Source organism: Erpetoichthys calabaricus, chromosome 2 (assembly GCF_900747795.2).
Source record: "Erpetoichthys calabaricus chromosome 2, fErpCal1.3, whole genome shotgun sequence".
In the NCBI taxonomy this organism is placed as follows: Eukaryota; Metazoa; Chordata; class Cladistia; order Polypteriformes; family Polypteridae; genus Erpetoichthys; species Erpetoichthys calabaricus.
Genome location: NC_041395.2, coordinates 195,708,622 through 195,726,288, shown reverse-complemented (window position 1 = coordinate 195,726,288; position 17,667 = coordinate 195,708,622). Strand labels below are relative to the sequence as shown.

Genomic DNA, 17,667 nt, shown 5'->3' with positions numbered 1-17,667 from the left:
AGATTACAAATATTGTTTTTACAGAAGTTCTTTACATCTTGCCTGAAGAAGGGGCCTGAGTTGCCTCGAAAGCTTGCATATTGTAATCTTTTTAGTTAGCCAATAAAAGGTGTCATTTTGCTTGGCTTTTCTCTACATTCATAATGGCTAACACGGTACAACACCCTAATACTACAGAAGTTCTGAAATAAAAGTGAAACTAATGAAATAGCAACAATTCAAAGAAAAAAAAATCTTAAAAGTGTGTATCCAGAAAACCAAACACGGGGGTTGGCGAGCGAAGCCCCCTAGTATATATATATATATATATATATATATAGTCCTGTGGTGGGTTGGCACCCTGCCCGGGATTGGTTCCTGCCTTGTGCCCTGTGTTGGCTGGGATTGGCTCCAGCAGACCCCCGTGACCCTGTGTTCGGATTCAAAGGGTTGGAAAATGGATGGATGGATGGATATATATATATATATATATATATATATATATATATATATATATATATATATATATATATATAGGTGCTGGTCATAAAATTAGAATATCATGACAAAGTTGATTTATTTCAGTAATTCCATTCAAAAAGTGAAACTTGTATATTAGATTCATTCATTACACACAGACTGATGTATTTCAAATGTTTATTTCTTTTAATGTTGATGATTATAACTGACAACTAATGAAAGTCCCAAATTCAGTATCTCGGAAAATTAGAAAATCAATTAACACCAATGCAAAAAAAGGATTTTTAGAAATGTTGGCCAACTGAAAGGTATGAACATGAAAAGTATGAGCATGTACAGCACTCAATATTTAGTTGGGGCTCCTTTGGCCTGGATTACCGCAGCAATGCTGCGTGGCATGGAGTCGATCAATCTGTGGCACTGCTCAGGTGTTATGAGAGCCCATGTTGCTCTGATAGTGGCCTTCAGCTCTTCTGAATTGTTGGGTCTGGCGTATTGCATCTTCCTCGTCACAATACCCCATAGATTTTCTATGGGGTTAAGGTCAGGCGAGTTTGCTGGCCAATCAAGAACAGGGATACCATGGTCCTTAAACCAGGTACTAGTAGCTTTGGCACTGTGTGCAGGTGCCAGGTCCTGTTGGAAAATGAAATCTGCATCTACATAAAGTTCGTCAGCAGCAAGAAGCATGAAGTGCTCTAAAACTTCCTGGTAGACGGCTGCGTTGACCTTGGACCTCAGAAAACACAATGGACCAACACAAGCAGATGACATGGCACCCCAAACCATCATTGACTGTGGAAACTTTATACTGGACCTCAAGCAACGTGGATTCTGTGCCTCTCCTCTCGTCCTCCAGACTCTGGGACCTTGATTTCCAAAGGAAATGCAAAATTTACGTTCATCAGAGAACATAACTTTGGACCACTCAGCAGCAGTCCAAAGGTGAGATGCTTCTGACGCTGTCTCTTGTTCAAGAGTGGCTTGACACAAGGAATGCAACAGCTGAAAGCCATGTCTTGCATACGTCTGTGCGTGGTGGTTCTTGAAGCACTGACTCCAGCTGCAGTCCACTCTTTGTGAATCTCCCCCACATTTTTGAATGGGTTTTGTTTCACAATCCTCTCCAGGGTGCGGTTATCCCTATTGCTTGTACACTTTTTTCTACCACATCTTGTCCTTCCCTTCGCCTCTCTATTAATGTGCTTGGACACAGAGCTCTGTGAACAGCCAGCCTCTTTAGCAATGACCTTTTGTGTTTTGCCCTCCTTGTGCAAGGTGTCAATGGTTGTCTTTTGGAGAACTGTCAAGTCAGCAGTCTTCCCCATGATTGTGTAGCCTACAGAACTAGACTGAGAGACCATTTAAAGGCTTTTGCAGGTGTTTTGAGTTAATTAGCTGATTAGAGTGTGGCACCAGGTGTCTTCAACATTGAACCTTTTCACAATATTCTAATTTTCCGAGATACTGAATTTGGGACTTTCATTAGTTGTCAGTTATAATCATCAGTTATAATCATCAACGTTAAAAGAAATAAACATTTGAAATACATCAGTCTGTGTGTAATGAATGAATCTAATATACAAGTTTCACTTTTTGAATGCAATTACTGAAATAAATCAACTTTGTCATGATATTCTAATTTTATGACCAGCACCTATATATATATATATATATATATATATATATATATATATATATATATATATATATATATATATACACACATATACCTGTACATAGGCTAACATTAATAATGATGTCAGATGGCAGAGATATTGGGACATAATTAACTGGAATGGAAGCAAAAAAAAAAAATAAGATAAATACAAGCCCAATTAATTTTAACATTAAAATTAAATTTAATATTAACTAATTCAAGATTAGTTATCAAATTTATAAGCTATTTATAAGACTTTTTGACAGATTTTTGTAACTGAAGCATTTAATGCATGTTTGTTTTCATTGTATTTTTATGTCTTTTCACTTTTAGCACTTCAAATAAATAATTGTTTATTAATCATCCTTCTAATATCTGATTCTTAATCAGAGCAATTTTCAACTAAAGGAAATTGTTACTTTTATACTCAAAAGTAAATTTAAGGACATGTACTTCTATACTTTTATATTTTTAAATATTTTTATATGATTAATACATGCTTTGACATTTCATAAAATTGGGGCACCCAAACAGAATCTTGCATAGGGCCCCCAAAAAAATTGAAACGGCCCTAATCAGACTTACCAACAGCCTACTGTCAACCAGATGGTGGAGTGGAATATTCTGTGTTCTCTACAGGGAGAAGGACCAGGTGTTTCAGCTGTGCCTCTTGTACCTTTTACAAGCTGTCAACCAGGCCTGCAAAGTTTTATTTGTGGTATAATTTTTATTTCAGTTTTCTTTTTGTTAGCATTAGTGAAAAAGTGGGATTTACTTTCTTATTTATTTATCCCAAATATTATCCTCTTGCCTGTCCTGCATTGCTGCACCTCGCCACAATATATAAACAGTATATATAATTTATATATAATTTTGAATGTGTTACTGATGTATACAGTCAGGGCCGGATTTTCCTATAGGCTAACTAGGCTTCAGCCTAGGGCCTCAAGATCATGAGGGGCCTACATTCAAATTGTTAGCAAAATTTTATTATCTCTCATGTAATTTACAAACTTAAAAATGGAAGGTGAAAGGGCCTCATAAGTGGAATAGCCTAGGGCCTCTTTTCATATAAATCCGGCCCTGTATACAGTATATGCACAGACAGTCACAAATTCATATGAAGGTTCTTTTATTTGTGACAAACACTGTCCACTCTCTTCCAACTCCGACTCCCAGATGTATGTCAGGTGGCTTCTTTCATGCTGGACCTTGGAACTTTTCCACTGCCGCCATATTGCATGAATGAAGGACAGATGACTCAATTTTATTCTGCAACACAAAAGATGGTTTGGAACCCTCTATGAGAAAAAGAAGGACCCTTTGCCATTTGTATTTCCTTTACAGGAAAGTGAGGCTTTGCATCTGTATAAAAGGTGGTGTCAACCCTTCTGTGGGAATAACAGAAGCCATGCCAGTGCCATTTTCACTCTGTGTTCTAACTTCTTTAGCTCAGTAGTCCTCTACAGCAGGGGTTCCCAAACTTTTCAGCTCACGACCCCCAAAATAACCGTGCCAGTGACTCGTGACCCCCACTATCTTCGGAAGTGGTTAAAATATACAAATGTTGCGCGCAACGGTGCACATGCGCCAATAGGCCTATCCAAACATGAGAATGACAACACGAAAGAACACAATGGTCTAACAACCATATAATTTTTTTTAATAGTAATTTACTCATTTGTTTAATTTCAACAAAATATCTTATCCAAACAAGAGCATGACAACAAAAAAGAACATAACGCTCTAACAACCTATAACTTTTTTCATCCAGCTCAGAAAACATATCAATCCTTCCTATTTCAACTCGCTCAGTCCAGCGCTCAAGTTTTCTCTTGAATGCGTGGATTTTATCATTTAGCGAAATTATGTGTGTGTTCTCACCTTGAAATGACATATTAAGTCCATTCAGTTTTTCAAATATGCAAGCCAAATACGCTAGCCTTGTTAACCAGTCAGGATCAGTGAGGTGATCAGCAAGCTGGGACCCATGCTCCATCAGAAATAGATAGATAGATAGATAGATAGATAGATAGATAGATAGATAGATAGATAGATAGATAGATAGATAGATAGATAGATAGATAGATAGATAGATAGATAGATAGATAGATAAGCGCACTTCGTCCCGCAGCTCAAACAGGCGGCAGAGCACATTCCCTCGTGAAAGCCACCTGACTTCTGTATGGAAAAGCAAGCACTCATGCTCCGATCCCAGTTCGTTACAGAGAGTGGCAAACAGTCTGATATTGAGTGGATGCGCTTTTATATTGCTGACCATTTTTATCGAAGTCTCAAGAACACGTTTAAGTTCTGGATCAAGTGTTTTGCTCGCAAGAGCTTCTCTGTGTATAATACAATGCGTGAATTTTACGTGAGGCGCCACTTGTAAGACTCTTGCTTTAAGACCTTTCTTTTTCCCCAGCATCGCTCCAGCACCGTCTGTACACACACCGACACACTCGCTCCAAGACAGTCTGATGGCTTTTTAATTTGCATGTTTTTTTTTTATGTAACTATTAACTACCGGTACTAGTTTTTATCTTTTGTTAGTTATGGATAAAATGTTATTTCTAAAAAATTAAATTAATTAATTTCTAAAAAGTTTTTAAAAAGTATTTGATTTCTTGGAAATCATCTCGCGACCCCCCCCCCCCCCCCCCCCCCCCCCCAATGTCTCACGACCCCCCAGAGGGTCGCGACCCCCACTTTGGGAACCACTGCTCTACAGTATGAGTCTGTATTACTTTGGCTTGATGTTTAGACACAGGGAATCACTTTTTTCTAAGGCACCCATAGGATACAATGATACTCGCTCCCATCACTGGTATCATGGACCCCTTCGTTCTACATTCCAACATGCTTTACTATACAGAATATGTTCAACTCTACAGCCAAATCACATTTTGGCAAAACTTCTAATCCCAGTCCTTGTAAATAAGCACTCACTGCTCTCAGCAGCTGCTTTTCTGTCATCTCCAGTATCTGCATGGCATTATTAAGAGTATCAAGTATCTGCAGACGCATGCAAATAAGCTGGAGCAATATTTCTAATTCAGTACTGGTGACTGTGAGACTTTGCCTGGCAGACATCATACCACAGTCTCACTGCAGTTTTAACAACAATTATTTTGATTTCCTCTTTCCACACCTCCCAGGAAGCACTTTCCACTACCTCTCGACTCCAATTCCCATGATGTAGGTTAGACAGTTTCTGAAACAAACCCGGGAGCATAGGCATAAAATACGACATCTGTATTCTATGAAAGAAGCAGTTCCAGGTGAGGCGGAAGTCCCCCAAAGTAGGGACAATGTTTCCCTGCTGCTCCCCCTGGTGGCACACAAGTACCCCACCATGGCCGTCCATCAGGACTACATCTCCCAATATGCCCTGCACGGGTACCATTGGGAATTCTACCAGAAGGATGTTGCCATCTTCTGTAAAGGTGGAAACTGTCTCCTATTGACTTTCCTTTACTGTAGCCCCCCAACTGGGAAAGATACCAGGAACCACTCCAGCAGGGATACCTGTCCATCCAAGCCTTTCCATAATAATGGTTTCCTGGCTGGGAAAGGAGCCATCCATCTGTGCTGGGATGCCAGCCAACCTGTGTCATTTAATGTAGTGGACAGATGGGATCAATTGGCATCCTGGATAATGGTCTATCTGTTGGGTAATTTGTGAAGGAAAAAGACTGTCTCTGATATAGATGGGAGCAAAACTGTCTCTTTTTTCTCTTCATTGTATACACCTTGGACTATAAATATAACACCAGGTCATGTCCCTTGCAGAAATTCTCTGATGATTTTGCACTGTTGGGGTGTATTGACAAGAAGGATGAGACAGAGTATAGACATCAGGTGGAGAACTTTATTTCTTGGAAGAAAAAATTGTCTGGAGCTTAACATCAGCAAAACCAAGGAACTGGTTATTGATTTTTGCTGCACCAAACAATCTCTATGCCCAATCACTATACAGGGAGTGGATGTAGAGGTGGTGTGTTGCCACAATAACTTGCGGGGTCCACATCAGTGATGTGCTGGACTGGATTCATAACACAGAGCAGCTACATAAGAAAGAGCCAAGTAGACTTTTCCTTAGGAGGTTGTATTTCTTTAATGTTGATAGTCTTCTATATCTTCTATAAATGTGATGGCCAGTGCAATTTTCTACACTGAGGTGACCTGAGCTGGTAATATCACTCCAAGGAAGGCCAACTGAATCAACAATCTAATTAAAAAGGCTTTCTCAGTTATGGGACACATTCTGGACCCCCTGAATGTAGTAGCAAAGGAGAGAATGAAGACAAAACTAAAAGTGATGATGAACAATGCTGCACATCATTTCTCTGATACACTAAAACCGAGGACTTTCAGCCAACAAATTAATCAGCAGAAGTGTTTCGAGAAATGTAACTGGGGCTCCTTTATACCAAAAGCAATATGCCTGCATAATGCTTTACTGTAACAGTGGCTGCTCTTTTTATCTTTAGCCAAGTCAGAAGTTTTTCTTTCTTTTTAGATTTCTTTCCTTTTATTCTGGTCTGTATTGGTGAGTGAGATTTTTGTTTGGTATAAAAACATTATATATTTTTTATTAAGCTTCTATAAAAAACAGTTTTACACTTTGGTACAAATACAGTGCTATGTATCTATCTTATTTAGAAGAGAAGCAGTGAAGCTGATGGAATGGTGCCACAAAACAACCTCATCAGCAAAATAAATAAGGTTAGTATAGACTTCAGGAAGCATGGAGAAGTCATGTTGTGAAGTTTGCTCAGAAGATCACAGAGGCTGAACAACCTTCTATTAACAGGATCTATTTCGGTCATTGCTGCAGAAAAGAGCAAAATACTGTATGTGACAGAACATAAATCATCCTGGCTAGATTCTTGAAAGATATTGTGCAGCATCAGAACACTGACAACCAGATCCAGGAACCATCTATTTGCATCATTACCAGTTAACATGATCTACAGTACCCTTAGCCCATGAACTTAATTGACTTACTTTACTTAATTTTACTACTTACTTTTACTATTTACTGTATTAATCCTGTTTTGCTTGTACCCATTGTTATTATTGCTTAATATTTTTTATATCTATTAATGTCTGTTGTTTTACTGCACTGATGGTGGCACTGCCTTTGTTTTCACCGTTCCTTGTTGTAATGTGGTTTGTTGTCAGTTTCACATACTTTATGTGACATGTTGCACATGGTCAAATAAGAATCTTGAATATTGAAATGTGGTAAAATGTATTTAGACTCACAGAAGCAATGGAAAAACTAAACAAGTCAACCAGAATTTGAAAAGTCTCCTCAGATGTACACTAAACTCATGTCAGTCCATTTGGAGTGAGTGTCTTCCACTTGCTATCTAGAAGTATATTATTTAGCTCAACAGTTGTAATATCTTCTTTAGAATATGTAAATTGGTATACAGTAAATCCTTTTTACTGCCTAATGGTCCAATTGCAATGCTTGTTCTGAGTATCAAGCTTTAAAATAGCTACACTGATTACAGCACAGCATTTGAATCCTTTGGACATTACCCAGTATTCGTAATTATCCTTAAATGTGTTAATCAACATTTTCTATACAGTATATTCACTTCACTCTGGCAGATTACATCACATTCACTTGTAAATTTATCTTGGTTAAAACTGGAGACTCTTGAACTAAATTTACTAAGGGATGGATAAAAGGTATTAGGTATTTATTTTTAAATAAGTTGTTTGATACCTGGAAATCAATAAAAGACCAAGTGGAACCATCCATTTTGACTACAATGAAAAAATAAGTACTCAAATGACAACGGGAAGGCCTAATTAATCCATTGATCAGATTTATGAAGTTATTTAGCAGAAGTAGACTACTGGGGCTTCTTTATACCAACGCCAATACACCTATATAATGCTTCACTATAAAACCACATGCCGTGTTTAAATTTAGCCAAGTCAGAAGCTTTTCTTTCTCTGTTTTTAGTTTTCTTTTCTTTGATTTTGTTCTGTATTTGAGAGCATGATTGTATTTTGTTACAATATAATAATATGTATTTATTTATTGAGCTTCTATAAAACTCAGCTTTACTCCTTTTTTGAAATCCAAATGTTTTGTGGCATGAATCAGCTACTGGAGTGGCAGTATGCTTATCGATGTTCATGTGACAGTAAGTACTGCTGGTCTATCAAAGGAACCAAGATTCTGAGGATTTGAGAGAACGGTTTGGTATGTATATTGCTCAGTCTAAAGATCTTGGCAGGATAAAACAGTGTGCAAGCCAAATGATAAGACACAAAGCCCAGGAGATAAATTAAGAAAAGGAGAATGTTGAAATTTGTGGTTAAAGAACAGCAGTGGTTAGAATACCAAAAAAGCCAACCAAATCTAACAACAAAGCCAAAATATTAAACCAGGAACAAATTTAGAGAAAGTTCTAAAAAGTTCTAACACAAAGTTATATTTCTTACCTGAAAAAAATCAAATAGTATTTGTGCAGATTTTTTGGTCATAAATAGGACACTTTGAGCTGTGCACAGCCTTTATCATCATGTTGACTCAAAAGCAACATTGCACCATAATGTGACTGGCAACAGCTATAACAGTCGTAAACAAGATGTTTAAACTCATTATAAGTACACACAATAGCATTTCTTGTGAACAAAACAGAAAATGAAAACTGATGATGTAGTGAAGTCAATATCAAAATGAGAAAACATAAAAAAAAACAAAAAAGAAAAATGTAGAAAAAGGAATCAAAATGAATAAACTGGGAGAGATTCTAAATGCAGCTGCTGACTTAATCTTGGAGATAAAAGGACCACAATAGACAAAGTAGTTTTAGATTATTATTACAACTTAACTATTTCTGTTGTAAAAAAAGTATTCATCATTTTGTGTTGGTTGCAATGTAGTACTTCTTTAAGTAGTCTGAGGCCTACGTCCATCCAGACTTGGCACAGGTTTGGACTTAAAAAGGCACCCTGAAAGTAACAGGAAAGAAGGAATGGTCCACTGTGTCTTAACATTAATTGCATAATAGAGGCTAGAGTAGAAAGAACATTTTTAAATATCTCTTTTATCTGCAAAAGTGGACTCCAGTAAGGACTCAGCAACATTTACTTCTAGAAAAAACTGGAAACTCGGCTATACTGAATATAACTAAAATCAGTTTCTCAGAAGTTGTTATAGTTACAGAATCCAATGTATAGATGCATCTTAGGATAGCTTAGGCTTTTTTTTCTTTTCTGTCTTCCTAGATATCTGCTACTCTTACTGACCCAATCAACCATCAAGTAACTTTAGCTTTGTTTGAGTTAACACCATTCATGCACTGATTATATTACTACACTTCATTTGCTCTGTCTTAAATTTTGCTCCGCTGTTGCTTTTTCATCTTTGTTCTTTGTAATCACTCTGACTATATGTAAAATTAGTTGCAATTGTATGTGGCCTTGAACAAAGATGTCTTCTAAATAAAGCCTAATAATGTAACAATGTGATTCTCTAGTACCTAAATGTGTAAATGAACTTTGGATTCCAAAATTTAAATATTTTCAGTCGTCTTTGCATCTTTACCAAAAATCATACCTCTGTGCCAAAGTAATAAAACAAAGAATCTTTAAACTCTCAGAGTGCTGTAGTAGGGTTAATTTTATAAAGGACTGGCATTACAGTGAAGATATACAAGGTTTACAGAGCACATTATTATTAATAAATACTAAGCTAAGGATTTTTTGCAATTTAAAATTACAAACATAAGCATATTGCTTGTATTGACTTTCCTTATTCACCAACAGTAAATGTCCATTCAAATTAGTTTGCTCGCATATAGAAAATAAGAACTTCATCGTGCAGTACAGCAGGTTCGGAGATGTCAAAATGATCCAAAAGAATATATGAGAATGCTATATTTGCTTCTTTGACTTTGTGTCTGGGTTTTCCTTTTTCATTTTTTTTATTTGGCATTGTTTTGCATTTCTGAAATAAACAAGAAAAAAAGTAATTATTATCTATTTTCTTCCTTTTCTTTTGGTTACTCTTCTATTTATTAATATAAACAATTAAAAAGTAAGCTGGTAGATCTGTAGTGCACAAAGTGACTAACATACAGTAGAAGCAAGTTAAGAAAACTTATCAAAAAGTTGATTTATAAAAAGGGGAACATTCCAAAGACCCCTCCTTTAACCGTCACCTTATCGTGGTGGAGGGGTTTGCGTGTCCCAATGATCCTAGGAGCTCTGTTGTCCGGGGCTTTATGCCCCTGGTAGGGCCACCCAAGGCAAACTGGTCCTAGGTGAGGGATGAGACAAAGAGCGGTTAAACAAACCTCCTATGAAGAAAAACCATTTTGGACGGCGTTTTCCCTTGCCCGGACGCGGGTCACCGGGGCCCCACTCTGGAGCCAGGCCTGGAGGTGGGGCTCGATGGCGAGCGCCTGGTGGCCGGGCCTGCACCCATGGGGCTCGGCCGGGCACAGCCCGAAGAGGCAACGTGGGTCCCCCTTCCCATGGGCTCACCACCTATGGGAGGGGCCAAGGAGGTCGGGTGCAGTGTGAGTTGGGTGGTGGCCGAAGGCGGGGACCTTGGCGGTCCGATCCTCGGCTACAGAAACTGGCTCTTGGGACGTGGAATGTCACCTCTCTGAAGGGGAAGGAGCCTGAGCTAGTGCGCGAAGTTGAGAGGTTCCGGCTAGATATAGTCGGGCTCACCTCGACGCACAGCTTGGACTCTGGAACCAATCTCCTTGAGAGGGGCTGGACTCTCTACCACTCTGGAGTTGCCCCCGGTGAGAGGCGCCGAGCAGGTGTGGGTATACTTATTGCCCCCCAACTTGGAGCCTGTACATTGGGGTTTACCCCGGTGGACGAGAGGGTAGCCTCCCTTCGCCTTCGGGTGGGGGGACGGGTCCTAACTGTTGTTTGTGCATATGCACCGAACAGCAGTTCGGAGTACCCACCCTTTTTGGAGTCCCTGGAGGGGGTGCTAGAGGGCATACCTTCTGGGGACTCCCTCGTTCTGCTGGGAGACTTCAATGCTCACGTGGGCAATGACAGTGAGACCTGGAAGGGCGTGATTGGGAGGAATGGCCCCCCCCGATCTGAACCCGAGCGGTGTTTTGTTATTGGACTTCTGTGCTCGTCACGGATTGTCCATAACGAACACCATGTTCAAGCATAGGGGTGTTCATATGTGCACTTGGCACCAGGACACCCTAGGCCTCAGTTCGATGATCGACTTTGTGGTCGTGTCGTCGGACTTGCGGCCACATGTCTTGGACACTCGGGTGAAGAGAGGGGCGGAGCTGTCAACTGATCACCACCTGGTGGTGAGTTGGCTTTGATGGTGGGGGAGGATGCCGGTCAGGCGTGGTAGGCCCAAACGTGTTGTGAGGGTCTGCTGGGAACGTCTGGCAGAGCCCCCTGTCAGAAGTAGCTTCAACTCCCACCTCCGGCAGAACTTCGACCACATCCCGAGGGAGGTGGGGGACATTGAGTCCGAATGGGCCATGTTCCGTGCCTCTATTGTTGAGGCAGCTGACCGGAGCTGTGGCCGTAAGGTGGTCGGTGCCTGTCGTGGCGGCAATCCCCGAACCCGCTGGTGGACACCGGCGGTGAAGGATTCCGTCAAGCTGAAGAAGGAGTCCTACAGGACCCTTTTGTCCTGTGGGACCCCGGAGGCAGCTGATAGGTACCGGCAGGCCAAGCGGAATGCGGCTTTGGTGGTTGCTGAGGCAAAAACTCGGGCGTGGGAGGAGTTTGGGGAGGCCATGGAGAATGACTTTCGGACGGCTTCGAGGAGATTCTGGTCCACCATCCGGCGTCTCAGGAAGGGGAAGCAGTGCAGTGTCAACACTGTATATGGTGGGGATGGTGCGCTGCTGACCTCGACTCGGGACGTTGTGGGTCGGTGGGGGGAATACTTCGAAGACCTCCTCAATCCCATTAACATGCCTTCCAATGAGGAAGCAGAGCCTGGGGACTCAGAGGTGGGCTCCCCCATCTCTGGGACTGAGGTCACCGAGGTGGTCAAAAAACTCCTTGGTGGCAGGGCCCCGGGGGTGGATGAGATACGCCCGGAGTTCCTCAAGGCTCTGGATGTTGTAGGACTGTCTTGGCTGACACGCCTCTGCAACATCGCATGGACATCAGGGACAGTGCCTCTGGATTGGCAGACCGGGGTGGTGGGCCCCCTCTTTAAGAAGGGGGATCGGAGGGTGTGTTCCAACTACAGAGGGATCACACTCCTCAGCCTCCCTGGAAAAGTCTATTCAGGGGTCCTGGAGAGGAGGGTCCGTCGGATAGTCGAGCCTCGGATTCAGGAGGAACAGTGTGGTTTTCGTCCTGGTCGCGGAACAGTGGACCAGCTCTATACCCTTAGCAGGGTCCTGGAGGGTGCATGGGAGTTTGCCCAACCAGTCTACATGTGTTTTGTGGACTTAGTAAAGGCATTCGACCGTGTCCCTTGGGGAATCCTGTGGGGGGTACTCCGAGAGTATGGGGTACCGGCCCCCCTGATAAGGGCTGTTCAGTCCCTGTACGATCAGTGCCAGAGCTTGGTCCGCATTGCCGGCAGTAAGTCGAACCCGTTTCCAGTGAGAGTTGGACTCCGCCAGGGCTGCCCTTTGTCACCGATTCTGTTCATAACTTTTATGGACAGAATTTCTAGGCGCAGCCAGGGTGTTGAGGGGGTCCGGTTTGGTGGGCTCAGGATTGGGTCACTGCTTTTTGCAGATGATGTTGTCCTGTTTGCTTCATCAGGCCGTGATCTTCAGCTCTCTCTGGATCGGTTCGCAGCCGAGTGTGAAGCGGCTGGGATGAGAATCAGCACCTCCAAATCCGAGACCATGGTCCTCAACCGGAAAAGGGTGGAGTGCCCTCTCAGGGTTGGTAGCGAGATCCTGCCCCAAGTGGAGGAGTTCAAGTATCTCGGGGTCTTGTTCACGAGTGAGGGAAGAATGGAGCGTGAGATCGACAGGCGGATCGGTGCGGCATCCGCAGTGATGCGGGCGTTGCATCAGCCTGTCGTGGTGAAAAAGGAGCTGAGCCGCAAGGCGAAGCTCTCAATTTACCAGTCGATCTATGTTCCTACCCTCACCTATGGTCATGAGCTATGGGTAGTGACCGAAAGAACGAGATCGCGAATACAAGCGGCTGAAATGAGTTTCCTCCGCAGGGTGTCTGGGCTTTCCCTTAAAGATAGGGTGAGAAGCTCAGTCATCCGGGAGGGGCTCAGAGTAGAGCCGCTGCTCCTCCGCATCGAGAGGAGTCAGATGAGGTGGCTCGGGCATCTGATCAGGATGCCTCCTGGACGCCTCCCTGGTGAGGTGTTCCGGGTACGTCCAACCGGGAGGAGGCCCCGGGGAAGACCCAGGACACGCTGGAGGGACTATATCTCTCGACTGGCCTGGGAACGCCTTGGGATTCTCCCGGAAGAGCTAGAAGAAGTGGCCGGGGAGAGGGAAGTCTGGGCATCTCTGCTCAAGCTGCTGCCCCCGCGACCCAACCTCGGATAAGCGGGAGACAATGGATGGATGGATGGATGGAACATTCCAAAGAAATGCAGAGCAGGTTAGACACTAAATGAATATTACTAGCTTCTATGGCCTCATTTCTGCCATTTCACATACTGAATTATTGAAATATACTCAGAAACTTGGCTTAACTAATGATTCACTATTTACTTTATTATCACTGTTTATTAACAGAATTGTTGATAAATCAAAATGAACATGAAAGTAAATGGCTTGTTTTATGAAAAAACAAAGGTAAATGGAGACACAAATAAGGCAAAATCCCAGTTTCTGGCTTAATGCATCTTGGAGTTCCACAATAATGTGTGCAGTATGAGAGGCAGTAAATTTAAAGTTCTGAGTACAATATATCACTGGAATATATGGTCTAAAAAAAAGGATTACAAAACTCTGCTAATTTCAAACATGCTGTTTTAAGTCATTTCCTTCTGCTGCCTTGTTTTTACATAAAAGATATGAAGATGTGAATATGTTCAGTCTGGCTGCCTCACAAGAATTTACACCCTTTACAAATCTTTCCCATTACAATCTCATCACAGTCTGGAACACTGGTAATTTTGATGCTTTACTTTCTTGTGAAAAATATGTGGGACACTCTGCTAAAATGAGATTGAGAATTCCAGATACATTAGATCCAGCTTAAGTTCACATCTATTGTCATGTAAACAGAGTGCAATGAAATTATTATTTGCAACACATCACCTCTCTCTTGTGGCATGACCAGCAAATAGTACAAGTCAAATGTGGATTTTATAGGAAGAAATATCTTTTTTTTTTTTATTAAAACTGCCCTCATTTCAAGTGGGGACTGGAAGTGAGCCATTCCAGTCATGCCTCCCAAGGGTTATGAGGATATCTCCGGATGTTAGCTCAGCCCAATAAAGCTGAGTGGAGGCAAACAATCTGAAACCTCTGGTCACACAGCCCAAAGACATACAATGGGATACTGCAAGAGACTGAACTCTACTTCAAAGTCTTCTCCAGGGTAAATATTTACCCAAGACTATCTCATTCTGCTATGTACATTTAGGTTGCCTGCCAGTCATTTGTTTCTTTAAGAGGGCACCATTTTGTTAATTCGTAAAAGAGGACTCACCTTGGGCTTGTCCTGCTACAACAGTGAATGTCTAATTTTAAATTCCTTATCTAGTTGTTTTGTTTCTCAATTTTCTGAGCACAACCCCTCCAGCCTGGGGACACAGCACACCAAAGGAATAAATTAAAGTGTGAAGTGTAAAGAAATATTAAAGAATTTGTCAAAATTAACAGTTTTATCATGGAATTGTATTAAATTAATTTTTTAATGAATTGATGGGTTAACTGCGATGGGCTGGCGCCCTGCCCAGGGTTTGTTTCCTGTCTTGCGCCCTGTGTTGGCTGGGATTGGCTCCAGCAGACCCCGTGACCCTGTAGTTAGGATATAGCGGGTTGGATAATGGATGGATGGATGGATTGATGGGTTAAATATATTTCTTCTGGCCTTTAATGTATCACTCCACATGCTTTTATACATCATAGCTGAAAAAATCTCTGTGCAAAAAAATAAAAATAAAATTTGGACCAAAAACCAGGGGGATAATTAGAACATCATGCAGCAATTATGATCTGTTAAAGTAGCAAAAGTTAACGTCAGCTGCCCAGTTCCTTTGATTAAATCGCCTCAACATGTGAGCCAGATGAGGCCATTCAAGATAAAAATAGTAAGATGGATGGAAAGCATCTCATTGGTACATTCCATACAGTAGTTTCATTAACATTTGATACTGATGAGGAATTTCCTCAGTTCTTAGAGTGACTCTACCCAGGCTGTCATCTAAGACTTAACTTTGATATGGTCCAATAAAATTGTCTTTTTTACAGCATTTAATTAATTTTTAAATAGCTTTTATAATTAATTCACTTACGTTAGGGCTTTTACAGTTTTTCTCACTTTGCTAGCATTTGGATTGGCGCAGATCTTCCTGTGCTGTACTGTATGGAATCTGTAACATATTCAATAGGGAATAAAAAAGTGAGCCATGTGCAACCAAACATTCTATAGAGACTATATTTCTTATTAAATTAAAATTAAGATAAGAAAATCAAAGTAAAAACTTTAGTTACACACATACACATGTTTGTGGTACAGTCAAAAATAAATAAAAGTTGTAAATGTTGTGAAGGAAATTGTGGTAAATATAACAATTCTTGTGCAATATTTAGAAGAGTATAATTTGTGTCTGTCAGTGGTTCACACAGAAGGCCCATTGTAGTCAGTGAACAACGCATGAGCCAGCGGATATGTAATAAGCTTTGTGTGAAACTTGGTAAGCAAATCATCCAGCCATAAAAATGTTTCAAGAAGCATGTAGTAATCAAAGTAATTTCTGTACAGCTATACAGCACAGACACTTTAAAATAAAGATTTTGTGTAATCAGCCATCTATCTATCTATCTATCTATCTATCTATCTATCTATCTATCTATCTATCTATCTATCTATCTATCTATCTATCTATCTATCTATCTATCTATCTATCTATCTATCTATCTATCTATCTATCTATCTATCTATCTATCATAAAGCTCTTTCATTTTCTATTTTATTTCTGTTTCAATATATCATTCCATTTCGGTATCTATTCACACAGTATAAGCAGCCCACATTTTTTCTTGAATAGCCAGAGAAACCCATATGTTAAAGAGACAAGTTAAGCAGTCATGTTAACAACAGATTGTAATGTCATGCTGTATTACATGTTAAAAAAATAAAGCTTACAATGAAAAAAGAACTTTACTTACATTATTGCATCAATGTTGCAAGTCCCATCTGATTTTTGTATAGTGTAGCATTTGATGTTCTGTACTTTTATTTCTTGGTAAGAATACCTAATGCAACAGTCCTGCTGGCTTACATCTGTAAAGTAAACAGAGAAAGTAAGATTGAAATAATTCATCTTTTTGAATACAAAGTAGCTTTTCTCTGGTTCAGACTAAAAGGTACTTACATAAAGAGTCAGCAAAGCAGAATAAAACAGCTACAAAAAGAGGAATACAGCTAGAAATTAGGCAGGCACGGATGAACATTTTATTTGCAAATTTACTGAACTCGCCAATAAGTGTTTGAAGAGCCCAGAGATGGATGGTAAAGCAAATCTTTATATTCAAACATGAACACGTGAAGTCTTTTATACAGAAGCTGGGGGATTTACAACACCTAATTTCCAACTACTGATTATTATCAACAGATAACCTATCAACAACATCTTTAAAAATGAAAAAAAAAGCAACAAACTGTAGTATACACAAGAACACTCACCTCATTTCTAAATTTATGCCAAAGAGTTTAATATTGTGGGTAGACACAAACTGATAAGAATTTTGCATGGTGCATTAAAATTGAGGCCAAAGATATAAAGATATGAAAAGAAGTATTGAATACTGAAAACATTTTGCTTTAACATTATACCAAGAGTGTAAATGGAAATTTATTATATCATTCTAAGAATTTTTAGAATAGCACACACATTTTGTCCTATACTTTTCAATGGAGTACTGATTTCCAATCAAAAAAACTGACATTAAATATGAAATAGTCAAGTATTTTAACATTAATTTCTGGCAAAATGACACCTTTTATTGGCTAACTTAAAAAGATTACAATATGCAAGCTTTCGAGGCAACTCAGGCCCCTTCTTCAGGCAAGATACATCTCCAGCCCTGGGGATACATCTTGCCTGAAGAAGGGGCCTGAGTTGCCTCAAAACTTGCATATTGTAATCTTTTTAAGTTAGCCAATAAAAGGTGTCATTTTGCTTGACTTTTCACTACATTCATAATGGCTAACACGGTACAATACTCTAGTACTACAAACATTAATTTCTGATATTTATAACTATTCGAAGCCATGTTAAAAAAAATTCTGTGTCTTTGGATGGGTCTTAATATTTAAATAAGCTTTAACATGGTATTCCTTTAAAAAGGTTTTTATCCAGGGTGTTTACTAAATGTGGTCATTGACTTAAGGACTGAACT

At 40.3% G+C, this 17,667-nt stretch overlaps 1 protein-coding gene across 1 annotated transcript; it reads right to left on the bottom strand.

The window, feature by feature from the left end:
* Positions 1 to 9,891: 9,891 nt before the first annotated feature.
* Positions 9,892 to 16,841, bottom strand: LOC114644111 (C-C motif chemokine 20-like). The gene is made up of 4 exons (XM_028792358.2): positions 16,641 to 16,841; positions 16,435 to 16,549; positions 15,558 to 15,635; positions 9,892 to 10,100 (listed from the first exon to the last, which is right to left on the bottom strand). Exons 1-4 carry the CDS (start codon positions 16,717 to 16,719, stop codon positions 10,028 to 10,030), a joined length of 345 nt encoding a protein of 114 aa, XP_028648191.2. The 5' UTR covers positions 16,720 to 16,841; the 3' UTR covers positions 9,892 to 10,027.
* Positions 16,842 to 17,667: the final 826 nt, after the last annotated feature.

Coding starts and splice junctions, on each gene's coding strand:
- LOC114644111 (XM_028792358.2), bottom strand. CDS start 16,719: ATGTTCATCCGTGCCTGCCTAATTTCTAGCTGTATTCCTCTTTTTGTA. Junction 16,550..16,640: donor CTGCTTTGCTGACTCTTTAT/GTAAGTACCTTT, acceptor TTTACTTTACAG/ATGTAAGCCAGCAGGACTGT. Junction 15,636..16,434: donor TGCAACATTGATGCAATAAT/GTAAGTAAAGTT, acceptor AATATGTTACAG/ATTCCATACAGTACAGCACA.